General features: G+C 58.2%; 10 protein-coding genes across 10 annotated transcripts; 3 read left to right on the top strand and 7 right to left on the bottom strand.

Moving 5' to 3' along the window:
- Window positions 1-346: 346 nt before the first annotated feature.
- Window positions 347-2,029, top strand: SPSK_06182 (pre-mRNA-processing factor 17; the record flags this gene model as incomplete). The annotated part of the gene is made up of 1 exon (XM_016732889.1): window positions 347-2,029. One exon carries the CDS (start codon window positions 347-349, stop codon window positions 2,027-2,029), a length of 1,683 nt encoding a protein of 560 aa, XP_016592037.1.
- A 359-nt stretch (window positions 2,030-2,388) lies between these two features.
- On the bottom strand, window positions 2,389-4,215 carry SPSK_06124 (threonineeeee dehydratase; the record flags this gene model as incomplete). The annotated part of the gene is made up of 1 exon (XM_016732831.1): window positions 2,389-4,215. The coding sequence occupies one exon, from the start codon at window positions 4,213-4,215 to the stop codon at window positions 2,389-2,391; it is 1,827 nt and encodes a 608-aa protein (XP_016592036.1).
- A 660-nt stretch (window positions 4,216-4,875) lies between these two features.
- On the bottom strand, window positions 4,876-5,710 carry SPSK_06543 (uncharacterized protein; the record flags this gene model as incomplete). Its single annotated transcript, XM_016733247.1, has 2 exons — window positions 4,876-5,604; window positions 5,660-5,710. 2 exons carry the CDS (start codon window positions 5,708-5,710, stop codon window positions 4,876-4,878), a joined length of 780 nt encoding a protein of 259 aa, XP_016592035.1.
- Window positions 5,711-6,061: 351 nt separating this feature from the next.
- Window positions 6,062-8,392, bottom strand: SPSK_05988 (tldc domain containing protein 2; the record flags this gene model as incomplete). Its single annotated transcript, XM_016732696.1, has 2 exons — window positions 6,062-8,257; window positions 8,327-8,392. 2 exons carry the CDS (start codon window positions 8,390-8,392, stop codon window positions 6,062-6,064), a joined length of 2,262 nt encoding a protein of 753 aa, XP_016592034.1.
- A 1,233-nt stretch (window positions 8,393-9,625) lies between these two features.
- SPSK_06800 (uncharacterized protein) lies at window positions 9,626-9,880 on the bottom strand (the record flags this gene model as incomplete). The annotated part of the gene is made up of 1 exon (XM_016733494.1): window positions 9,626-9,880. The coding sequence occupies one exon, from the start codon at window positions 9,878-9,880 to the stop codon at window positions 9,626-9,628; it is 255 nt and encodes an 84-aa protein (XP_016592033.1).
- A 1,746-nt stretch (window positions 9,881-11,626) lies between these two features.
- Window positions 11,627-13,339, bottom strand: SPSK_06170 (aspartyl-tRNA(Asn)/glutamyl-tRNA (Gln) amidotransferase subunit A; the record flags this gene model as incomplete). The annotated part of the gene is made up of 1 exon (XM_016732877.1): window positions 11,627-13,339. The coding sequence occupies one exon, from the start codon at window positions 13,337-13,339 to the stop codon at window positions 11,627-11,629; it is 1,713 nt and encodes a 570-aa protein (XP_016592032.1).
- A 55-nt stretch (window positions 13,340-13,394) lies between these two features.
- SPSK_06784 (uncharacterized protein) lies at window positions 13,395-13,676 on the top strand (the record flags this gene model as incomplete). Its single annotated transcript, XM_016733480.1, has 1 exon — window positions 13,395-13,676. One exon carries the CDS (start codon window positions 13,395-13,397, stop codon window positions 13,674-13,676), a length of 282 nt encoding a protein of 93 aa, XP_016592031.1.
- A 1,227-nt stretch (window positions 13,677-14,903) lies between these two features.
- On the bottom strand, window positions 14,904-18,097 carry SPSK_05887 (importin subunit beta-1; the record flags this gene model as incomplete). The annotated part of the gene is made up of 6 exons (XM_016732596.1): window positions 14,904-15,199; window positions 15,265-15,508; window positions 15,590-17,581; window positions 17,644-17,729; window positions 17,842-17,902; window positions 17,927-18,097. 6 exons carry the CDS (start codon window positions 18,095-18,097, stop codon window positions 14,904-14,906), a joined length of 2,850 nt encoding a protein of 949 aa, XP_016592030.1.
- Window positions 18,098-18,217: 120 nt separating this feature from the next.
- SPSK_10731 (uncharacterized protein) lies at window positions 18,218-18,433 on the top strand (the record flags this gene model as incomplete). Its single annotated transcript, XM_016737032.1, has 1 exon — window positions 18,218-18,433. One exon carries the CDS (start codon window positions 18,218-18,220, stop codon window positions 18,431-18,433), a length of 216 nt encoding a protein of 71 aa, XP_016592029.1.
- Window positions 18,434-20,098: 1,665 nt separating this feature from the next.
- On the bottom strand, window positions 20,099-22,205 carry SPSK_06040 (2-isopropylmalate synthase; the record flags this gene model as incomplete). The annotated part of the gene is made up of 3 exons (XM_016732748.1): window positions 20,099-20,260; window positions 20,334-22,062; window positions 22,198-22,205. The coding sequence occupies 3 exons, from the start codon at window positions 22,203-22,205 to the stop codon at window positions 20,099-20,101; spliced, it is 1,899 nt and encodes a 632-aa protein (XP_016592028.1).
- Between the last annotated feature and the right edge of the window lie 1,942 nt (window positions 22,206-24,147).

Below are 24,147 nucleotides of genomic sequence, written 5' to 3'. Positions count from 1 at the left end.
CACCGGATGATGAAGCTCAAAGTCGCATATTGATGATTTCACATGTCCAGCTTGCTTGGAGTGGTCGCTTTAATCACGTGACTCTCCTACCGCTTTATGCAACAGGGTTGTTTATTTTAGGACCCGTTTAATCTGGCATGGCAAGCTTCGACAATATTAAATCTTCTGCCGCCTTGCAGTAGCCCGCGGTCCAACAGCTTTGCGGCACCTATATTGACGACGTCTGACGCGGCTTTGATTCACCTATTCGCGACAGCATCGCGAGAGCATCCGCGGAATTTTCGACTGACCGACATCCCATTCGACACACGACACATCCCTCGTCCCATCCATTGCCGTCCTCGCCATGGCCGACTTTGGCGACTACCCGCCCAACATGGCGCCGCAAGACGCCCTCGTGGTACGGTCGCAGGCCGAGCCCGACCACGCCGTCGTGCCCTACTCGGCCGAAGACTTGGCGCGCCCGACCGTGGGGCCGGCCAACCCGTTTCGGCGCGCCAACATTGGCAGCAACACGCAGCTCGTGCGCAGCGCGGCGACGGGCACGGCGAAGCGCAAGAACGTGCTGTCGGGCACGGCCACGGAAGAGTTTGTGAGCGAGCACACGTTCCGGAGCAAGCACCGGGCGGTCGAGCGGCGCGGCGGACCGGCGCGGGTGGTGCTGACGGGCGACGAGGTCAAGGCCCAGAACGCGGCCGTGCGGGCCGCGCGCGAAGGCAAGGGCAGCGCGACGGTGGCGGACGGCGACGGCGCGTACGTGGGGCCCTGGGCCAAGTTCCAGCGCAAGACCGTGTACGACGAGGTCGACGAGAACGACGAAGACGACGGCGAAGGCTACGAGTATGAATACGAGGACGCGGACGAGGATGTGGTGGAAAGCGGCACAGTGATCCCGGCGCCGGCGCCGGCATTGGCGCGGCGCAAGCAGCTCGAGACCGTGGGCGACGAGACGACGGCGTTTGTGGGCAGCGAGCAGTACGACTACCAGGGCCGCACGTACATGCACGTGCCACAAGACCTGGACGTGGACCTGCGCAAGGAGGTCGGCAGCATCACCAACTTCATCCCGCGCAAGCTGGTGCATACGTGGAAGGCACCCACGCCGGGCCAGGCGGTGACGGCACTGCGCCTGTTCCCCGACTCCGGCCACCTGATGCTGAGCGGCAGCGCGGACAACACGGTGCGGCTCTGGGACGTGTACCACCAGCGCGAGCTGCTGCGGACGTACACGGGCCACAAGCGGGCGATCACGGACCTGTCGTTCAACCGCGACGGCACGCGATTCCTGACGGGCTCGCACGACCGGTGGATGAAGCTGTGGGACACGGAGACGGGCCAGTGCATCAACCGGTTCCGGACGGGCAAGACACCGCACTGCCTGGTGTTCAACCCGTCGGTGGAGGGCGCGCACGAGTTCTTGTCGGGCATGTCCAACAACAAGATTCTGCAGTGGGACACGCGGGCTGCCGCCAGCAGCAACGGCGGGGACGGCGGCGACAACGTCAACGAGCCCGTGCAAGACTACGACCACCACTTGGCGGCCATCAACACGATTACGTTTGTCGACGAGAACCGGCGGTTCATGACCACGTCCGACGACAAGTCGGTGCGGGTGTGGGACTACAACATCCCCGTGCCCATTTCGTACACGAGCGAGCCGTGGATGTACCCGCTGACGCGGGCGGCGCTGCACCCGAGCAACAAGTACGTGGCGTACCAGTCGGGCGACAACCAGGTGCTCGTGTACTCGGCGCGCGACAAGTACCGGCAGAACCGCAAGAAGGCGTTCAAGGGCCACAACAATGCGGGCACGGCCATCGACGTGGCCATCAGCCCCGACGGGCAGTTCTTGGCGTCGGGCGACACGTCGGGGTATGTGTGCTTCTTTGACTGGAAGACGTGCAAGATGTACGAGAAGCTCAAGGCGGATCCGACGGGCGGGTCGGTCAACCATGTCGTGTGGCACCCGCAGGAGACGAGCAAGGTGGTGACGGCGGGCACGCACGGCGACATCAAGTTGTGGGATTAGGTGGGAATCGGGACGTTTGGATTGGGGAATCGCAGCATATTTCGGCGTTTGCGTACAGGTTTACAGGGGACTCGGCTTTTTGAAAACGGATTTGTTTAGGCAAAATATATCACATTCAGCGTTACATAAGAAATCTATGATTTTAGAATCTAACAACCCGGCTATTCTTCATCGACATGAACCCATTTTGTACAGAATACAGTCTCGTTGCCAGCAGAAACATGGCAACGAGAACAAGGAAAGGCAGAACTCCAAAAAGAAGACAACATATATCGCTGACACATCCAAGAAAGGGCCCCGGGGAATACACACAATTGCACGCTCGTCTATGTAAAAGGAAAATCAGACAGGAACACGCTCTAGTTCCGCAAGAACGACTTGAAGACGTTGCTCTCTGTGCAGTCGACCCAGGGGTAGCCAATCTCGCTCAGGTACGTCTCCAGCTCGCCGACCTCGGCATCGGGGCACAGGATGCCTGTCAGCACCTTGCCAATGTCGCTGCCCTCGTTGCGGTACTGGAACAGGCTGATGCTGTAGCGCGGGCGCAGCGTGGCCAAGAACTTGTCGAGGGCGCCGGGCCGCTCGGGGAAGTTGAACATGTACAGGCGCTCGTGGGGCACGGTCGAGCGGCCGCCCATCAGGTAGCGGATGTGGCTCTTGGCGAGCTCGTCGCCCGACACGTCGACGGCGTGCATGCCCTCGGTGGAGGCAATGCGGGCCATCAGGTTGCCGAGCTGCTGCACGCGCTCCGCGGCGTTGGCCGCCGTCAGCGACAGCCCCAGCAGCACATTGGCGGCGCGGCCGTCGTTGTAGCGGTAGCTGAACTCGGTCACGGCGTGGGGCATGATGGCGTCAATGAGCTCGGCGAACGAGCCGGGCCGCTCGGGGATCTCGACGGCCAGCAGAGCCTCCTTGCCCTCGCCCAGGGTGGCGCGCTCGGCGACAAAGCGCAGGCGGTCAAAGTTCATGTTGGCGCCGCTCGTGATGGCGACGAGGGTGCGGGTCGGGTCGGACGACGGGTTCTGGGCGACGTACTTTTTGAGGCCGGCCAGCGCCAGCGCGCCGGCCGGCTCGACAATGGACCGCGTGTCCTCAAAGACGTCCTTGATGGCGGCACAGGTCTCGTCGGTGGTGACCTGGATGACCTCGTCCACGACCTCCTGGCAGATGCGGAACGTCTCCTCGCCGACGGCCTTGACGGCGGCGCCGTCGGCGAACAGGCCCACCTCCTTGAGGACGACGCGCTCGCCCTTGGCCAGCGACTGGACCATGGCGTTGGCGTCGTACGCCTCGACGCCAATGATCTTGACGTGGGGTGCGATGCGCTTCACATAGACGCCGACGCCGCCAATGAGGCCGCCGCCGCCGACGCAGCAGAAGATGGCCTCGAGCTTCTGGATGTTGGTCTGGCGCAGCAGCTCCATGCCAATGGTGCCCTGGCCGGCAATGACGTACGGGTCGTCAAAGGGCGGGATGTCAATGAGGCCGTCCTGCTGCACGCGGCGGGCACACTCCTGCTTGGCCGCGTCAAAGTCGGGCCCGTGCAGCACGACGTGGCCGCCCATCCGCGAGACGTTCTTGTGCTTGATGCTGGGCGTGCCCTCGGGCATGACAATGGTCGCGGGAATCTTGAGCTTGCGGGCCGAGTAGGCGACGCCCTGGGCGTGGTTGCCGGCCGACGAGCAGACGACACCGCGCCACGACTGGGCCGGGTCGAGGTGGGCCATTTTGTTGTAGGCGCCGCGCAGCTTGAAGCTGAAGACGGGCTGCTCGTCCTCGCGCTTGAGCAGCACCTTGCACTCGAGGCGGTTGCTGATGTTGACAGCGTGGCTGAGGGAGGTCTCCTTGCAGACTTCGTAGACGCGGGAGGTGAGGATCAGGCGGAGGTAGTCGGGGTGGCCGTTGGGGAGGATGAACTCTTCGGGCAGCAGCTTGCGCACACGGGCGGCACGCTCGTCGGCTTCAGCCGTGGCGAAATCGACCAGAGACTCGGTCCGTGACAGGCCCGATACACTGGGCGTCCGTGCCGGTGTTGGGCGGCCGGGGCTGCTGGTGCCGTTGCCATTGGGAGGAGTCGTGGTCGAGGTAGAAGAGGCGGCGGCCGCCGACGACCGCAGCGGCACCGCATTGGGCGAGCCATTGACGACGGTGCTGCCGTTGGGCTTGCCTGTTGTTGGATCGGACATGATGGGTGTTTGAGTGTGCGTAAATATTGGTGGGTGCTGTGAAATCAAACGGTGAGGCTGAAGAAAGAAAGAAATAAAGAAAACGGGGAGGAGGTCAAATTGATATATGTGAAAAACCCTTTGCAGAGTCACCGCTACCGGCAATCGCTAACAAAGCTCTGAATTCGGAAAGAGATAGCTAGCCGCAGAAAAAATGACGGAAAGTGCAAACAGAGCCGCGCTAGGACACAAAAGTCTATAGCGGGTTTGCACCGTTGTCTGCTTGTGCTACAGCCTGCCGGAGACAGCAGCCACCAGCAGCTTCAGCGTCCTTGGATGGCCGATAGCGGGGTTCTGTGGCAGGGAGCACAATTTTTGACCCTGTATTAGTTGCCATCGTTCAGTGGATATCTCGCGTCGCACAGGGTGCACATGGCCGCTGTGAGTGGGGTGAGTTACCAGCAGTGAGGCACCACCGGAGACAGCGGCAACTGGTGCACATTGGCTTAAATTTGTTGCACTGGCGTACTACACAGGCAAAATCAGACCATCTTTCTGCAAGTATCTCCGTTTGATTATTCTCACAGTTTTGAACCGCATCCGTTTTTGCAACGACCTCACACGACCACCATTGACGACACCTCACGACTGATACAGGCACACGACCACCGACAACACAGCCTACACAGGTGCACAGACACACAGATACAACGCTTGCGCAGCCACCGGCACAACCGCCGGCACAACCGCCATCATGTCCAACCTGCCGCCGTCCGACGGAATGCCGTCGTCGTTTGACAGCAATGCGTGAGTCTTGCTCCACCGTTCTCTTTCGTTGTCTTGCGGCAGCTGCTGACACCTCCCCTCCCCCCACCCCTCAGAGAAAATCAATCGACGCCCCTGCAACGATTCGGCCGCAAGCTGCTCAAAGAACCGCTCATTCCCATCGGCTGCATCGTGACCGTCGCCGCCTTTATCAACGCCACCCGCGCCATCCGCAAGGGCGACCACCACCAGGCCCAGCGCATGTTCCGTGCGCGTGTGCTCGCGCAGGGCTTTACCATCATGGCCATTGTTGGCGGCGGCATCTACCTCGCCGACGACCGGAAAAAGGAGCGGCAGCAGTGGGCACTGGAGCGGCAGCAGAAGCAGCAGGCGGAGACGGAGAAGTGGGTCAAGGAGCTGGAGGCGCGCGACGCCGAGGACAAGGCGCTGCGGGAGCGGATTGCGCGGCGGAAGGAGCTGCGCAAGGCCACCGGGGCCGCGGGCGGCGTGAGCGACGAGGCGGCCGAGGCGGAGCTGGAGGCACAGCTGGTGGCGGCGGCCGAGCGAGAGGCGCGTGCCCAGGCGGCCGCCGCTGGAGGAAGCAACGGCGCAGGCGGTGGCGGTGTGCTGGCAGCACTGGGAGGACTGTTTGGTGGTGGACGAAGCAAGAAGGACGACGGCGCGAGCAGCCCAGCAACACCGGCGACGGCACCATCAACAGAACCAGAGGCCGAGGCGGAGGCCGGAACATCATCACAGCCCGCCGAGTTCAAGAAGGGCGTACGGAAGAGCCACGGCCGGAGCCAGCTGGATACGCTGGGCGACCTGTTTGGCAAGCGGGGGAGCGGTGCAGACGGCGAGGAGAAGAAGTAAAGGAGTGTGGTGGACAAAATTGTAACAGTACGCGACAAACTTGCACGAAACGATTGTACATAAGATTGACACAAAACAGGTTGGGCACTTGGTACCTGGATGGAATAATAGCATAGTGTGGAGAGAATATAGCTCTACTCAAATTTCAAAAACGATCACAATGGCAATCGATACGTAACAATCATATAACCCAGAGGCCACCCGTTATCATAAAACGCCAAACACACGCTCATACCATACTCCCTCCACTCCGATTGGCACCGACCAGGCCGGCCATTTCCAACAGAGCACGGTCTGCGTCGACGTCGCCCGTGCCCAGGTTGATGCGCCGCCGCGCCTCGGCCTCTCGCGCCTCCCAGGCCCAGCGCTCTGCCTGTTCCTTGGCCTCGTCGTCGCCGCCGCAGCCCCAGACTTCGAGCGCTTCGATGGAGAAGCGGTCCTGGAAACTAAACATGCGGGCAGCACTGGGATGGAAGGCGCCGCCCGCGCCGCCACTGTGTGCCTTGGCGCCGTGTCCCCGATCGTGCGTCATGGCGCCAAACTCAAAGTTGCCGTCAATCATGAGCGACAAGGGGCCCAGCGGCAGGATGCCCTCGACGGCGGACTGGACATGCTGGTGCTGCCTGAGGCTGGCCTTGACTGCAGCACCCGTGGGCGAGGGACAGCCGAAGCCGATGCCGCCGGCGTGGTTGTTGGCGACGGTCGGCTTGATAAAGGCGACATAGTCGCGGTTGATCGTCGACGCCCCAAACACATCGTGCACAGGGCTCAGCTGAAACAGCACGGTGTCGCTGTCGCCAAAGCAATCGCGATGCGTGAGACGCCAGGGCTGGCTGACGTAGGCGCCAAAGATGAGTGTCTCGTCGTCGCCGTCGTCGCCACCGCCGTCGTCCACACGCTTGCCATTGCCATGCGGGAATCGCCGTGGAGGCAAAGCGGATGCAAAGGTGGCTTCCGGGCCACGCGGCGTGTCGCTGATGCGCGTGCCTTTGACGAGTAGGATGGTCGGCGCACGCCAGTTAAAGACCTTGGACTCAAAGGAGCCCATGGAGAAGCCGTCGTTGTCGCCCGAGTAGAGCGGGCGCATGCGGTGGAAGAGGGAGGAGCCGGGAAGGAAGAAAGACAGCTGGGAGAGGATGTTGAGGTTCATGATTTTGTTCGCAGAGTCTTGGATGAGGAGTGGAGGAATGGGTATATTAGTTGCTGCAATCGTGGCAGCCGACGACTTTCGCCTGGCGAGCGTTGGCGGGGAGGTTGTTGTGGTAGTGCCTGTGGTGCTATCTGTGTTCGCATCGCTGGCGCTGGCGCCAGCGCCAGGCTTCGTCCGTGACAAGTCGAGGTTCTTGGAAAACAAAAAGTGTTCAAACAGGGCGTTGAACCCGCTAAAGAGGAACGGGAAGCACACGGGAACGATGGCATCAAAGTGGGCAAACTTAATGCCCGGCGATGTCTCGACATCGAGGAACGTGGCCAGTATGCACTGGGCCGTCTCCCGCAGGCTCTCCAATGCATCTCCCGTAAAACGGCCGGCGTAGAGGGAGATTGGTTCCTGGGGGCCCAGTGGTGCCACCAAGATCAGCAGCATCAGCAGTCGCCGGAAGTTGTCGGCAGGGATGCGTGCACCGTGGAGCGTAGCGGCAATGTCGGCCGCCTTTCTCGCTGACGCTTTCGGGCCCGTGGGTACCGAGCTGTTGATGTAGTCGAGGGCATCAAAGGCGGCCAAAGCGAGCTCGTCATTGTCGTCGTTTGGCAGGTCGTCGTCGTAGCCGTCATTCTCATCGGCAGGGCTGCCCTTCACGACATCCTCTTCGCCGTCGTTGTCATCAATGGACGCGTCCACGGCAAAGCCCTCGTTACCTGTTGGCACAGTCGACTGCGCGCGTGCGGCAGCCGCGGCCTCTTTTCTGTCCTCGGAAAACAGTTTGCGGTCGTGCACGGCCAGACTGCGGAAAAGAAGCGTGCGGCGGTCGCTCGCACCGTGGGCCAGCACGCGCTTGTACCGGTCGGTCAGCAGCGTGACCACAATGACCAACTGTTCGAGGCCCAGCACAGCGGGCGCATCGGACAAAAAGGGGAAGGCTCCGAGGTACGAGACCATCTGGAACACGACCGGCGACACGCCCAGGATGTCGGGGATGGCCAGGAAGCGCGCGACGGTGTCTTCCTTGAGGTAGCGCAGGACGTGGGGCTTCCTGCTGTGCTCCTCAGTCGTCTTGTTGCTTGTTCCGCTGCCGTTGCTGCTGACCGTGTTGTCGGTATTGTTTCCGCTTTTGCCACTTTCGGCGCCATTCTCACCATCCTCTGGATGGCTGCTGTCCCGAGTGATGTGCGGACTCTCCACCGTGGCGTCTGCGAGGCTCTTGAAGTTGTCCTTGAGCGAGTAGAGCTCCAGGGAGGTGAAGCACTTTTGCGCGAAGCGGTTTGCCTGTCAATGTTAGAGAGGGCTGTTCAACACAACGATAATCTCTGCTAGGGGATGTCCTTAGGCTCTTACCAGCTCTTTTACGAGCTCCTCGTGCGACCGCTGCAGCGATGGCGGAGTCGACTGGCCTTGGCCCATGGCGGCAGTAGATTGTAGTGGTTCGTACTTTTGTAATAGGAAGTGGTTGCACCAAACGACAAGCTATCGCTCTCTCGTCCGTTTCTTGCTCAAAGTCGTCGTCGATGCCTCGTTATCCGTCTCGTTCCGTCGAATTGACTCTGCACAGAGAGCTCGTTCCAGTTGCAGATGCAAGTGCAGATGCGCTGTAATCACAAACAGTCGCCGTCATCGTGGTGCAGAGGACAGCGAGCAGTGTGTGCGCGCGAGGAAAGCCGCAGTGTATCAATTGTCAATGGATGCGATGTAGTCGTTGTGGGTTTCTGTGTTGCGTATGTCTCGACACCGTTTTGCGCATTTTGTGTGTGGAAGCAAATGAGATGTGAGACCAGGCAGCCGATTTAAAAAGTAAGAGCCCCAAGTCAACAATTCGAGGCAGCATGTCTCGTATAGTTCGGGCACCACATGATTGGGAAGGAACGAAGTACTCGGCCCTGCAAGGAAGGAATGCACGACTTGGCGGCGGCGAAGAGGCGACCAGCTACGTAAAGCTCATGTGGGGTCCTAACCGGTCCTGGTTGGTGAGGCGGGGAAGGCACAGGTATTACTTACTTCATAGTACAAAGAACCATTTGGAGAAAGGTGAGGGCTGCGACAGTGTCCTCCGTAATATGGACCAACACGGTGTGGCATAATAACACGCCATGCCACAATTCCCAACGGATTCCTTACTCTAGGTAAGGCAGCTTATCGTACTGGTTTGACAGGCAAGTTCCAGACCAAACTCGCATCATGTCTCAGTATTGGTAAACGTGAAAGCCACTTTCTCGATCCGTACAGTGCACAACATTCTCATAAGAGAACTGGTCAAGTGGACGTTACAGCTTCATGCCTTTACACAGAGGTATGTGGGAGTCGATTGGGCCCTAACCACCACAGTTCATGTTCAACGTAAAAGTTGTTTCTGAACACGGATTGGACTGATTTTACAGTGTAAAATCGTTAAATGCTGATGTGTTCTTGGCGTCGTGGCCTGGATGTATCCTTTGTTGCTTTGGAACTCCTCTTGTCCCCCTCTCTACAACTGTCGTTCTGATCTCTTTAGCCACTGCGTGTCAATAAAAGCTCCGGTACTGCTCTTGGCGAGGATGCTGGGCCGTTTATCATGATGCCGGTGCCGGCTGCCACCGGCTCCGGTGTATCGCCACGTTGGTCCAAGAGCACATCTAGACCACTCTGAATCCCGACGCGCCACTAGGCCTCGCTGCTGTTATAATCGGGATCACGTTCCAGTGCCACGTGCTCCGTGTCCCGGGACGTTTCAAGATTGCACACGTCGCCGCCATAGTCGTCTTGGCCGTAGTCTCCTGTGGCTTCCCAACCAGGTCTACTCCACAATCTGTCCACAGAGACCTTGAACAGTGGCGAAGACCATAGCATTGTATCCACGCCCAGGCTCGAGATGCCCGTCCACGCGATCCTGAAGCACATGACTCCGTCGTACAACATTATTGCCGGCACGCTGTTGCTTGAGAACCTGCCCTTTATTATTTCCACCAGCGTATATGTTGGGTCCTCTCTTGGCCTTGACTTCCTTAGATGGAAGAAAGCACAACACACAGAACCTGGACTTCAAGCCATTTTCCTGTGTAAAAAGTGAGATATAGAAATCACATTAGTGACAGCGATATTATCTTGATTCTTTATTTCTTTCTTCCCCTTTGACGGTATGCGACACAGTGAATTTACACCCTCAAATGCGATTTGTGTTTAGTTTGGTGCAGTTTGGGACCTTGAAGGCAGCTCCCAGCTCAGGCTCCACTCTGCGTGCTGCCTGATTGGATGACTCACCCTCACAGCGAAAGGGCCCACTATATTTTTTGGCTGCTCTTCCCATAAATAAAATTTCGTGGTGCCCAAAATTTCGTCCTCCCTTTCTTCTTCTTTTTCTCTTCCTCGGGGAACGCATCGCCCTCGTCAACGTCGCGCCTCCATGCCACAAACGGAAAAAGAGAAGCCACACAAGCGGTACGAATGCTGTGCGAAACGAGACATGGGGCATTGACGACAAGCAGACACGATGGAGTGAGACACCAAACCCGACCACGATGTTGGCAGTTATACCTTGCCCCCAGCACGGACAAGGAAAACAGGTCAGAAAAAGGATGGGGGCTCCAAAAGGGCTTCTTCCTTCAGCTTCGTTTCGTCTGGGGCCCGAGGGCCGTCGTTTGTGGTCGGGTGGTGTGTCCATGTCAGTCGTGTCGTGTCGTCGTGTCTCGCCTCTCGTCAGCGCGTCTTTCCCTGTTGCGTGCTGCTCTTTTTCACCAGGAACACTTATTTCCCTTGCGCATGAGAAAAAGTCGGTGAACAGCTTCATACACGCGGTTTCTTTCTCTCCCCGGGGAGAAGAAACGGCTAGCCTGAAAGGGCCTTGCGCCACTGTGCGTCTGTGATTGGCATCAGAAAAGCAGGGGGCGGTGGGCAGAGAGGAGTACGGTCGTCTTCCTTTTGGGGGACGACTGGTCTCTCTTTTTTGTCACATCGCTTTCCTATGGGAGAGCCATCGCGAAGCTTCGTGGTCGCCGGGTGTCTCCTCTTCTCTCGAAGGGGAGGACGATGGGATAACACATTAGTTCGATGCGCGACGTGGGGCTCGCATTCTTTTGGCCCTCTTCGTTCTTCTTTCGGGTTTTTGGTCTCTTGGCCCTTCTTTCCCCTTTTCCTTTTCCTTGTCACTTTGTTGTGTTCCCTGTCTTTGTCTTGTGCCATATAAACTTCTGCCGTCCTTGAAAGAGGGCGGTAGGTCTGGTACAGGAGGGGACAGGTCGCGGCGAGGGGACTTGGGAGGAGATTGGGAGGGCAGGGGTGCCCCAAGGCATCGAGGATGCGAAGAGTCCGAGGAGAGTCAGGTGTGCATTTACGAGGCCTCCATATTGCAATGCCGCTTATTCTTTCGAGGGCGATGCGTTCCCCCTATTTTTTCCCCCCCCTACGTGAGTTGATCTTCCCTAGACGACTGGAAAGGACGCCTTTTGCCGGGGATACTGCTAACAGAGGTGTGGCCTCCCATCTCTCGACAGATGGTCGGTGGATGAGGCGTTGGAGGGAGAGAATGTGGCACAAGAGGCGGAACGGGGGGTAGTGTTTGTTTAACATGAGGTAGCGTCATTATTTGAATTGATCATGACTGTTTCATCTATCATCATCTATCATACAGTGCTTGGGTGTCTATGTACGTGAACGACTCTGCTATGCCTACGTCGACACGCCCGTTTTTCTGTGTTTCTCCAGCGCCGCCATGTCCTCTGGTTGCTCAAAGGCAGCCGTCATCACTGTCTCGGCCACCTGCAGCAGCCGTGCGTCGTCAAAGAACTGCCCGATCAGCTGGAAGCCCGGGCAGAAGGCCTCCGCCTCCGTCGCCGTGCCTGTGTCCGCCGCCGGCATGGGGATGCTGATGGCCGGCAGGCCTGCCAGACTCGCCGGCACGGTAAAGACGTCGTTGATGTACGCATCCACGGCCGACGGTGCTGCTTCCACATCGGCCACTCGCGGGGCCGGCGTGGGCGCCGTCGGGCACAGCAAGAAATCGACCTGGGCCGGGCCTCGCTTGTCGGCCAGCGGCAGGCCCTCGGGCAAGTCGCTCAAGTCAATGTGCCCGCGTGCGTCGTCCGTGTAGACGCCCTGGTGCTCGCCCACGGGCTTGTGGTCCCGCAGCGGGTTGGGCAGCCGGAAGACGGCGTCAAAGTCGCGCACGATGACGCGGCGGACACGCTGGGCTTGGACAAAGTAGTTGTCGCGGGCCGAGGAGCTGAGCACGTAGTTGCCCAGCAGGATGCGGCGCTGCACCTCGCGTCCCAGACCCGCGCCACGCACGCGCTCGTACAAAACGGCCTCGTCTTGCTCGCCGTCGGCCTCTCCGGTGGGTGGCGTAGTTTCCGGTTTCGTTTCCGGCTCCGCCTTTGCTTCTGCCTCTGAAGCTGTTTCCACCTCCGCACCCAGGTCACCGATTTGGCCATAGCGCACGCCGTCGTAGCGGGCCAGGTTGGAGGCCGCCTCGGCGGGTGCGATCACGTAGTAGGCCGACAGCGCGTGGCGTGTGGAGGGCAGGGACACGGCGGCAATGGTGGCGCCGAGACTGCGCAGACGCTCGGCCGCGGCCGCCCAGGCGGTGCGGATGCGCGGGTCCAACTCTTCAATGTTGTACTCGAGCGGAATGCCAAACGTCATACCGCGGAGGTCGGGTGCGAACGTCTCTCCATTGTAGCCCATCCGCTGCCCTGCAATCCGCAGGCGCGAGGCGAGTGTCAGGGACGTGGGGTCGCGGTCCACGTCAGACTCCCGCCAAAGGCCGGCCGTTTGGTCCTGCTCCTCGCTGCGCTTGCTCGTTGGGTCCTCGCCCACAATCAGCCGCCGAATGGGCGCCACGGTCGGCGCCAGCAGACCCACCGTGTCCAAGCTATTGGCATACGGCACGACGCCAAACCGCGACAGCATGCCGTAGCTCGGCTTGAATCCGACGACGCCGCCGTACGCCGCTGGCAGCCGCACAGAACCGCCCGTGTCGGTGCCCAGGGCCACATCGACGTCGCCGAGACGCACCGCCACGGACGAGCCGCCGGAGCTGCCGCCGACGGACACCGCTGCGCCCGCCGAGCCCGCCGAGCCGCTGGACGGGTCGTGCGGCCGCTCGTACGTCCCCCCAAAGTGCGAAAACAGCGAGTGCGACCCCATGCCAAACTCGTCGAGATTGGTCTTGCCAACGACCCGGGCGCCGCGCCGCCGGAGCTGCGTGACAATGGTGGCCTCAAAGGGCGACTTGTAGTTTTGGAGAATGCGAGAGCCACACGTGGTGGAGGTGCTGTCGTCGGGGCTGCGGGTGGCAATGTTGTCCTTGACGGCGAGTGTAAATGTGAATGGCGGGGAGGAGGCGTCGGCATCGGTGTCGGCGGGTTCTGGAGGGAAGTACATTGTTAGGCACACTGACAGATGCCACTCTGTGAAAACGCGCGACCTACCTCGCGAGATGAACTGGTTCCAGTCATTTGTTCGCTGTCCTGTGGTCGTGGAGGCTTTGTCTCTGCCTGAGGATGTTGTCGAGAGTAACCGACGACAGAGCGAATACCTTCCAATCAACCATATTGGCGTTCGTAATCGGCATGGCGCAAATGTATGTGAGAGGCGCGAGGATGACGATGAGAAGGATAACGAGGAAGACGCCGTCCTTCTCTGGCACAATTGCCGGACTGGCGCCGACATGGTCGGTGGTCAGGCAGATGTAGACGGCCGATGCGCTGAATTGACCTAGGACTGCTCCTGTGGCCTCTGCCTCTTGAATTTTCGTCTTGGTCGAGTGAGTTGCGGTCAAAATCTTGGGAACGGTGTTTGGTTTTCGGTGGGATGACGTTAAATTTCGAAGCTTCCGTTATGCGTCCGCCGCCCAAGAAAATAAAGTGGGTCAACAGCTTCAACCTGTCTCAGCTCAAACGAAGGAGCAAAGAGGCCGGTTTATTGAGAACTCGATCTATATTTCCTTCAAGGACACAATTTTATTGTTATATTATTACGATGTTTATTTTTATTTTTATTTTCATTTTTTTTACCGTATCAATTCTTAAATACATACGTTTTTGCAAACGGGGACGCCAGTTGTGTGAAATAGCATTTCATTCGGTTTCCATCAAATTTCCACATATAGAGCACAAGCTGTCCTTCATATTCGTTAATATTAGAAGCTTGTTGACTAAGTTTAAGATACTGAGAAATAGCAGACAAATAGAGGAGAAACACAGCCGCCACCATTGAACTCATTTGCCATCCTCTTGTCCGGCTTGCACTGCAATTGTAAAAAGAAAGGAACGCCGCGAAATTGTGAACCGGGAAGACGTGACAACGGCGGATCGTGGTCATAAATCATAAATAGGATATCTGATACCAGAGTTTGGAAATTGGATTGGAATTTTTGGATTTGTGTAAAAGTGTGTATGCTTTCCGTTATATTATCCTGTGTTTTCTACATGACGTGGATTCATTCCCAGACCAAATTCACTTTTGGCGGGTATGTTACATTGATCGTTGGTGACGCCGCCTCTATCAAAAAGACTCGAAAAAAAAGGGAATGGTGAAAGGGGCTTGGGGGCGCGGAGGGGCGGTGTAGTGAAGAGGGTGAATAAAGGGGGCTGATACATGGTTACAATGGGATACATGAAGGGGTATGGGTTGCAAATGAGTCGAAAAAATGAGAGAAAAAAGGGGCAAATAGGAAAATACAGGCGGTGTATATGTGACATGAAGTGATGTGAAGGGCTGTGGGAGGGTGAATGTGCAGCATGGCGCGTAATTAGAATGAGGGAAAGAGATAAGGAGGCCAAAATGATAAAAAGGAGGTCAACGGGAAAACAAGGACCGACCAAAATGGGGATAGGAATATTTGAGGGGGGTATAACGGGTGCGCGCCACCGGATATGAGGGAGAGTTCATCACGAACAAACGAAAATGACATTGCCAAGACCGGCCAAGACCCTCCTGTCGCGTGTTACGCCTGGATGACGTTCGTCTGGCCACCAATCTGGCGCTTGACGAGCTCGCGCGCCCACCGGGCGGTATCGACCGTGCGAGAGGAGTACTCCCGGTTGGTGCGCGTTTCCTTGATAATGCGTAGCACCCATTCTTGCCGCAGAGCCTCCGTGAGCTGCCCGTTGGGGAACGCCTCAGCAAGGTCACCGATGACACCCATTGCCGAGCGCATGAGCGACTCGCTGCGGTTGCCGTCGTTGGCGAGGACATTCAGGAGCTGGAAGATGGGCTGGACGTACGGCTGCAGAGCCTCGGCTGGAGGGCTGTTAGCGAACTGCCATTCAATAACGTCAGGGGTGGGGGAGTTGGGGGGGACACACTCTTCTGGCTGGAGGTCATAGCACCAATAATACCGCCCCAGGCGTCCATAATACCCTCGCGCAGCGAGACGATGTAGTCGAACATCTCGTAGCTTCCGTCGTTGCCAGCAGTGACTGTCGCGGCCTGCTGCAGAACCTGGGCAACAACAGACAGGTACGTCTCAAAGTGGCCGCCAATAGCGCCAGCAATATCGCCGAAGCACTGCAGGATAGCAGGCTTGAACTGGTTCGACAGGGTAGTGCTCTGTAAAACATTAGTATTGTGTTAAAAGAAAGAAAAATGACAAAAAGAAAAAAAAAAAGCGAGAGGCGAGAGACGACGTACGCTCAGGTTGGTAAGCAGGTAGTTCATAAAGCTGTCGCACCACGGCTGGCTGCGCAGTCCCATCGAGCGAGTAATGTCGCTCACAAGGCCGATAGCCATCGAACACAAGCTGGGCTCCTCCTGGTTGCCGAGTGCCTTGATCAGGAAGGGCGAAAAGGCGTCCATGTACTTGACAAAGTCCTCCTCGAGGGCGTTGGCCAAGCTGCCGATCGCGGCAAAGACGGCCTCGGGTACCGACGACTTGCCGCCCGAGTTCTGCAGGATCAAGAGCAGCGCAGCCATCATGCGGTCGCCCTGCGGCGCAATCTCCTTGTCGAGACGGTTGACGATGGCCTGCAGGACGGTGCACAGACTGGTCTGCATATCCTCGAGCGTGATCTTGTCCTCGACGCTGACGACCTGGCTTTGGAGCGGGATGGTCTCCTCGAGACGCTTCAGAATGACGTCCGACAGCTGTGCAATGTCCTGCAGGCTGTCCTGGGCGGCATTCGCTACAAAGGTGTTGAGCACCTCATAGGCGGCCGTGCGCACAGCGGGCTCGGCACCGGCCTCGGCGGCCGTGACGGACAGCAGCTGAGTCACGCTCTGGGTGAAATGCTGCGTCAGGGGGTTCTCGGCGGCACCGGCGTCGCCAGCGAAGCGCTCCGCCAGGTTCATCAGTGCCCAGCAGCACGACGCCGCCATCTTCGGGCTGCTCAGCAGACCACGGAACAGGGACTCGATCAGAGGGTTGAGGTGTGTTTTGGGGTCGATGGAGTGGGGGCAGTTCTCGGTGATGCGGCCCAGAGTGAAGGCCGTCGAGTCGCGGACTTGGATGGATGGGTCGTCGATCATGGAGATCAGGATGCCCAGGGCGGACTGGATGATGGGCTCGAGAACCGCGTCGCCGGGGCCTTCCATGATGGCGCCGAACGCCGACACGGCAGCGTCACGCTGGTGCCAGTCGTCGTGCCGCAGGTTGGACTCGACAAACTGGATGACGTGAGGGATGATGGTGGGGCCGACGGCCTGGGCATAGAGGGTCAGGCATTGGTAGGCAGCGCGCGAAATGTTGTACTCGTCGTCGGCAGCATCCTCATCTTGCTTCGTCAGGAGAATGAGCAGGGCGGGCACAACCTCGCTCGTGGCGACGCGGGCGAAGTTGTAAAAGGGGCGGAGCTGGTCCTGGTCCTCGACGGGGCCGACTTGCGCGTTGTCGTCCTCGATGCCAATCTCCTCCTCGCACACGGTGGACCAGAACTCGACGGCCAGCTTGGCGACATCCTCGTCGTCGGACTTCATGCCCATGATGGTCAGGCCGAAGAGAGCCTTCTCCATGTAGTAGCGCATGTTCTCGTAGTAGAGGGCCATGATGCGGTTCAAGCAGCCAAAGGCACCCTGTTGGATCCGGCTGTCGGACGCCTGTGTCGCCTCGCACACGACCTGCATGATGTAGTTGCGCTCACCCTCGTGCTTGAAGTTGTTACCGACAAACTCGAGCGAGTCGCTGAGGGCGGTGATCGCGGCAAAGCGAACATCGTTGTTGGTCTCCTCCTTGCGCGCGCCCTGGACAACGGCAGTCAGGATGGAGTTGGAGAAGCCGACGAGGCTGGCGCGGAGGTCGGCGTCTTGGCTCTCGCAGATGAAGCCGATGGTGGTGAGAGAGGCCTGCTTCTGGTGCGCCTCGCCCTGGCTGACGTTCTGGACGAGCATGGGCATCAGCTCCGGCCACTGCTCGCGGGGCAGCTCGATGGCACCGATGGCGGCCACGACCTGTGCGGCCGCCTGCCCGGCCTGGCTGTTGGTGGAGGAAAGGGTTTGCAGGGTCAGCTGCTTGATATTTGTCTTTGTGTCCTGGTCGGTCTGCTGGAGCCATTTTGCTTGGAGTTCGGCCTGGCGGGTTGGGTCGCGGCCTGTGAAGGCGTTCTTGAGGGCAATACCGGCAGCGGCACGAATGTGTCCTTGGGCGTCTTCCTTGGCGAGCTCCTGGACGAGCGTGGCAAGGTAGAGAGACTAGAGAGAGGGGGCGGGGAGGAAGAAGAGGGCCATGTTAGTATGAGAGGCGAGTCACGCACAGTTGGGTGGGGAGCAACACTACGTACAAAGTTGGTGGCTGCGGCCTGCTCGAGCTGCTGCTCAGCATGTTGACGCAACGCGTTGTCTAGAGATGTCGGTTAGCAAAGGGTGGCCAAACGAATATGAAGTTGGACGGAAAATGCGCGCGGCCATGTTCGGTGAGGAGAAGCATCCGCCACCAAAAAGCAGCCAAGCACTTCTGCCGCCAGACGGCACGGCGAAGCCAGCGGCGCGTTGCGGCGCGTCACAGTGGTGTTGCTACGCGCATGCATCACAACGAACAATGCAGTATGCCCTCTCCTTTCCCTCCGCCTCCTCCGCGTCAAGGCCGTGCCGTCGTGTCATCGTGTGAAGCTCCGCGCAGAAACAAACAGCCGTCGCCAGGAGAGCGGCAAACATACCGGGTGACAACGAATTGGTTAGGATTGTGTTGATGTCCGAGTTTCCGTCCATTGTGTCGATTCAGAAGGGATGTTTCTGTCGTGTGTCGTGATTCGATGTCCGTCCCTACTCGTGTCGTGGGTAGGGGAGGAAAGGAACGGTCGAGAGACGTGAGAAAAAACTAAAGGAAAAATGGTGGGCGTTGGCGTGGCCTCTGTGGGGGGTGCTAAAAGGAAGCAGCAGGCGTCAGACACGGAGACGGGGCGATGGCAGCTGAAGAACACCAATGAGGACAAAAGAAACCGAAATCTGCGTGAAAGAATGAAGCGGCGTGGGTGCTTTGCAAAAAGGAAGGTCGAGATGGGTGCACCCGAGGTGTCTGGAATGTCGGAAAGGGGACGAGGCTAGATGGAAGGAAAAGTGAAGGAGGAAGGAGGAAAGGGAGAGGAGGGAGAGTGGTAAGGAAGAAGACGATGTGGTGGGCAGCAGGTGGAAGGTGCGGCTAGGCCTAGGATGCACTAATTCTTGTCCCCTATATAACGGCGTTCTTTCTGTAATTACGGTTCATAACAGGCCATTGGCCCCCGGACTTGCCTTCTTTGCCAACGCTCGAACGAAGTGGGTAATTTGCAGAAAAAAATAGCAGAGAATAATAACAAAAATAAACAAAAATGGAGGCGAGCTCGAAAAAGGACGAAATGAGGAAAGAGCCGAAGCTAATTGACAATTACAGAATAGGAAAGAGAGAGGAGGCTCTTGCCCTGCGGACTCTTCGCCTTGAAAAATATGCCAGGCAAGGCAGGAACAACGCACACGACATGATCATAGAGATAGCAGGCACGACCGCTTGTTGTAGCAGGCTGCAATGGCATGCCCGCACTTGACGAAGGACAAAGGACAGTGGAGGCTGTTAGCGATTCTTCGCACGGTGCTCTTTATACTGTGCAGAACACCAAGGGAGGCAATGCGCTGAGGGGCAAAAGAGCCTAGCTCCAGCTCGCCCGACAGCGGGCATGGAGACCCATTATGCCCCCCGTAATGTATGGGCTAGTCAGACATACAGCGCCCAAGACAGTGCACAAGTCGCTGCAGAAAGGAGCCCTTGCAGGGGCCGCGCGCCTTCCCTCTTGGCTTCTGCTGGGCAACGGGACTCACCGCATAACGAGACGCGTTTTTTCGTCCCGAAGCGGGGACTGTAAACAATGGGAGGGGTTCTCCAGCTCAATCTGTGAATTGATTTTGAAAGAGGCCTCTGGCAATTTGTGCAGTGAGGGCACGCACCGCTGCCAGGGACACAAAGCGAAAGGATTACAGTGTGCAACACACACTGCTTCGAAACGAGAGCAAATCAGGTGGCCGCTGTCCGCTACCTTGGTTGCTCCTTCCCTGTCGGTTTTGTGGCTCTTTGTTTTGTTTGTTTGTGATGGTGGGGCAGCGCAAAGGGAAGGAAGTCAGGGCGTGAGCCGAGCAAAACGGAGAGGGGTTGTGGGATGACTGGCGGCACTTGGTTAACGGCCCCACACAGTGTTGTAACATATCGCACAGTGAGACCTGCCAGCGAGCTCAGCGAACCAGATTCGTTCCGTCTGTTGCTTCGTTGCGGGAAGCTGGCGCCTTGCCAGGCGTACCGAACGCACCTTCCCGCACAAGGCCTGGCCACACGAGATACGGACGCTGTGCTACCTTGTCTCCTTGTGTTCGGACAGGCCGCTCTTTCACTTCCAGGTTTTCCAGTTCCCAAGTGCAGAACTTCCCGGCACAAAACCTCTCGATGTTTTCGTGATAGCCGAGCTTGATTTTCCTATTGATGTAGATGTGTGCCACTTTGATGATGCCTACGGAGTACGTGTTTTGCAGTTCAGTTGCCGCTGGACCCCTATTTTCTGAAAATGCCCATTCTGTCTCAGCCCCAAACGGTCCCCTTTTTTAAGACATGAACACCAACCCCTGAAACAGACCAGAACAAAAATATAAATATACGTCCCGTGAATGCGATACTACGAAAACACCTCTGGAGGGAAAGAAACCTGGAAAGAACAATGGTGACAATAGTAGAATGGTTGTTTCCCTCTCCTAGAACATGGACTCGGCTTGGGCCTCCAGACTCTGGATAATCTGGGGCTTGTCGGCCGTGGCGGCGGCACCGTTGCCGTTCGCCAGGTCCAGCTCTTTGCTGAGAGTGCGCTGCGGCACGGGGCGGGCCACCTGCGGTGTGCCAGGCTGGCTAGCCATGAACTGGTTTGATTTGTTAACGGTCGGTCCATCAGACGAGACAACGCAAACGACTGGACGCGAGAGAAAAACATACATTTGAAGCGGCGCTCAGGACGGCGTGCAGCGAACTCGTCAGGACATCCTCGTGCAGGCCAACACCCCACACCTTTTGGTTCGTGCCCGTGGTGCACTCGATGTAGGTGGCGGCGCGCACATCGCGGCCGCGGCCGACGGCGTGCTCCTTATAGTCGTGGACCTCCAGGTCGGTGCCGATAATTGGCTTCAGCGCCGCCGCCAGCGACGAGATGGGGCCCGTGCCGCGGCCCGACAGGTGGTGCTCTTCGCCGTTGATCAGCAGGACGCCGTCAAAGACACGCTTCATGTTCTTGGTGTCCTGGGTGCGTCCGGGCGCGGGGGGCGCGGGGCTCGTGGAGCGGTCCGGCAGGATCTTGTAGTCGACGAGGCCGAAGCGGCGGTTCTCCTTGAGGAAGTAGGTCGTCTCAAACAGCTCGGTGATCTCGACGGGCAGCAGCTCGCGGCCGCGGGTCTCGGCCATGCGCTGGACGGTCTGCGAAAAGTCGACCTGCAGGCCGCGCGGCAGGTCGAGGTGCAGGTACTGCTGGATGATCCAGGCGGCGCCGCCTTTGCCGCTCTGCGAGTTGACGCGGATGACGGCCTGGTAGTCGCGGCCAATGTCGTGGGGGTCCAGGGGCAGGTACGGCACCTGCCAGCGGTCGGTGGCGTCCAGGCCGCCCTTCTCGCGCACCTGGAAGCCCTTTTTGATGGCGTCCTGGTGCGAGCCGCTGAAGGCGCAGACGACCAGGGAGCCGCCGTAGGGCGCGCGCGGGTGCACGGGGATCTTGTTGCAGACCTCGACGACGCCAATGACGCGGTTCAGGTCCGAGAAGTCAATGTTGGGCGTGACGCCCTGCGTGTACAGATTCAGAGCCAGGGTCACCAGGTCGACGTTGCCCGTGCGCTCGCCGTTGCCAAACAGACAGCCCTCGACACGGTCGGCGCCGGCCATCTGGGCCAGCTCGGCGGCGGCGACGGCGCAGCCGCGGTCGTTGTGGGGGTGCAGGGAAATGCAAATGGTGTCGCGGTTGGAGATGTGGCGGCTAAAGTACTCGATCTGGTCGGCGTAGACGTTGGGCGTGGCCATCTCGACGGTGGCCGGCAGGTTGAAAATGATGGGCTGCTCGACGGTGGGCTCCCAGGCGGCCTTGACGGCCTCGCAGACCTGCACGGTAAAGTCCAGGCGGGTGTCGGAAAAGGTCTCCGGGCTGAACTCAAAGGCCCACTCGGTGGCGCGCACGGCCGGGTCGGGGCTGTCCTTGGTCAGCGAGCGGACCAGGCGCGCGCAGCGGGTGGCCAGCTCCAGGGTCTCCTCCTCGGTGAAGTTGAAGACGATGCGTCGGAAGCACTCGCTGGTGGCGAGGTAGATGTGGATGATGGCCTTCTTGGCGCCGTGTACCGACTCGATGGTGCGCTTGATCAGGTCTTCGCGGCAGGGCGAGAGGACCTGCAGGTAGACGTCGTCGGGGACGGCGCCGGGGGTCTCGATCAGGCGGCGGGTGAAGTCGAAGTCGGTCTGCGAGGCGGAGGGGAAGGAGACCTCGATCTCCTTGTAGCCCAGGTCGGTCAGCAGCTTAAAGTACTGCCACTTCTCGTCGCCGTTCATGGGGTCGACCAGGCTCTGGTTGCCATCGCGCAGGTCCGTCGACAGCCACCGCGGCGCCTTGGTGATGGTCTTGCTGGGCCATTGGCGGTCCGGCAGGTGTACTGGCGGGAACGGCTTGTATTTTGTGGAGGGATCTTTGAGCCTGCGAAGAAAAGAAAAACGTTTGTCAGTAGGGAATCTCAACGCCGGTGCCGGAGCACCGCAGAGAACCACGAATTGCGAATCGAAATCGAGAATGCGCCGAGGGGTAGAGACAGGGGGTCAGGTCGACACGTACATTGGCATTTTGGCTGAACGTGGGCAATGCCAGTAGAAAGAAAGAGACGGGGGATGGAAGCAAAAAAGAAAGAAAGACAAGATAATGTCAAGAGCCAGACCAGAAAGGGCGGGAAAGGTCGTTGTCGAGCAATTGGGCAGGCAATTGGGCGTGGACGACGGGGGAAACTGGTTGGTGAGGGGCGAGGAATGACACGGGAAAAAGTTTTGACTGGAGGAGGCAAAAATGTACAATGGTGAAGCTGGTGAGCAATGACGAGAATGGACAGCTAACTCTCTTATTTAAAGATGTCCGGAAGTCGGAGAAGACACACGCGTTTTGAATGTGAGAAGGCTGAAGGGTCTCGAATGTCTCGAATTTCCCGGGGCCGAGTCTGAGTCACGATGTTGGGGAAACAGAAAAAAAAAAGAATGGAGCGTGGGAAGCCAAAGCGAGGGTTCGAAAACGAAAAACTCGGGGTAGACTAAGAAAAAGTATGACTATAATATATTAGTGACGTTTTCAACGTCCTTATGTCACCGCGAAGGGTGAAAGGCTGTACGAGCCGAGAATGGCAAAAATGCTACTATAGCTGTTGCTGCTGTGTTGCTCTGTCGCTCTTTCCTTCTTTTGTCTTCTATTTACGTTCTCTATGTGGTCTTCGCAGTGACTCCTTCCTGTGCCTTCCCGTTTCTCGTCTCGTCCTGTTTTGCAGTCGGCTCACACCTGCACCTTCCCGTTTGCTACCGTTGAGCCGACGCAAGGCGGGTAGGAAGAGGTTTGAAAGGACCAGGAAAGAACGACCGACGCCGGTGCCGGTAAAGCATGTTCACTAAACGTGGAAAGGGTGGTGAAGGGGCCTGCTAAGACAAGAAAGACAAAAGGAGGAAAAACGAACAAAAAACAGTGACAAGAAACGAAGCTAAGAATTGCCAATTGTAAACCGGCCGCGTCAAACGCCATTGCCAGTTGGCTGTTCTGGAGTCTGGCAAGCATGCAAATGAGGGGCTGCAAGTCTCAGAAGCATCAGACAAGGTAAAAGGCCAGGCCGACCATCGGGGCCAGGCGAAAACAGAAGAAAGACATAAGCAAGGCACAGAAACAGAAAAGACCACTGAGCGTGCTAGGAGTGGATCTTCCGCTCGGGGTTTTATTGTTGGTAGCGGCTTCGCTGGAGGAACAGGAAAGTCGCAAGCAAAGTGCTTGTCCGGGCGGAGAACTCTACGGCTGCTGGACCCGCCCTGGAGTGTCACGTCGTATGGACAGCGCCGGAGAGTCAAGCCGTCCCCGGACACACAACTGCCCAGCAGGTTTACTACACGAAATATATGACCCGCGATTGACGCAGCGGGTGGGGGTCGCTGCGGCGTGCCTGTGTTCAAAGAGGGTGAAGGCAACGTTCTCCGCGCAACGCCTTGGCTGATGATTAGACAGTGGACGGCCGCCCCATACTCACAATGCAAGGACATCCTCGGATGCTCGTTCGTCCTCTCATAGAACGCTTGTCGTTGCAAGGGCGCAGTAAGCGAGATGCGTATTTTTTTTGGTTCTTTGCTTTGCTTTGACCTGTTTTTTTGCTTCACATGTCACTGCAGAAGAGTGGAGAGAAGCGCAAGCCCAGACAGAACCTGTCAGAAGAAGCCAATGGGGTGTGACTCAGTGCTCAATGGAAGCAGTGACCAGCAGGTCCGTTGTTTGGCAATACACCCACATATTGTCGTAATACTTGATCACCGGGCTGGCTGTCAACAACTCGTGGCCTTTCAATACCAAGCCATCAAAATCAGGTCCCAGTCCAACTGAGGTACAACAGTATACCGGCATGGTGCATGCTCCGTGCCTCGCGAAGCACAAATTCTCTATCGTACAAGAGGAAACATGCCTGTGCCGTACGGCTGGGTGCACGAACTGTGTTGGTCTGCCTGTATGGCCTGACAGGTGGCGTCTCATTGTATACGGAGGACAAGCGCA

The sequence above is a fragment of the Sporothrix schenckii genome, assembly GCF_000961545.1.
Source record: "Sporothrix schenckii 1099-18 chromosome Unknown Cont38, whole genome shotgun sequence".
Lineage (NCBI taxonomy): Eukaryota > Fungi > Ascomycota > Sordariomycetes > Ophiostomatales > Ophiostomataceae > Sporothrix > Sporothrix schenckii.
The sequence above is the reverse complement of the archived record's forward strand: the minus strand, read 5'-3'. Positions and strand labels throughout refer to the sequence as shown.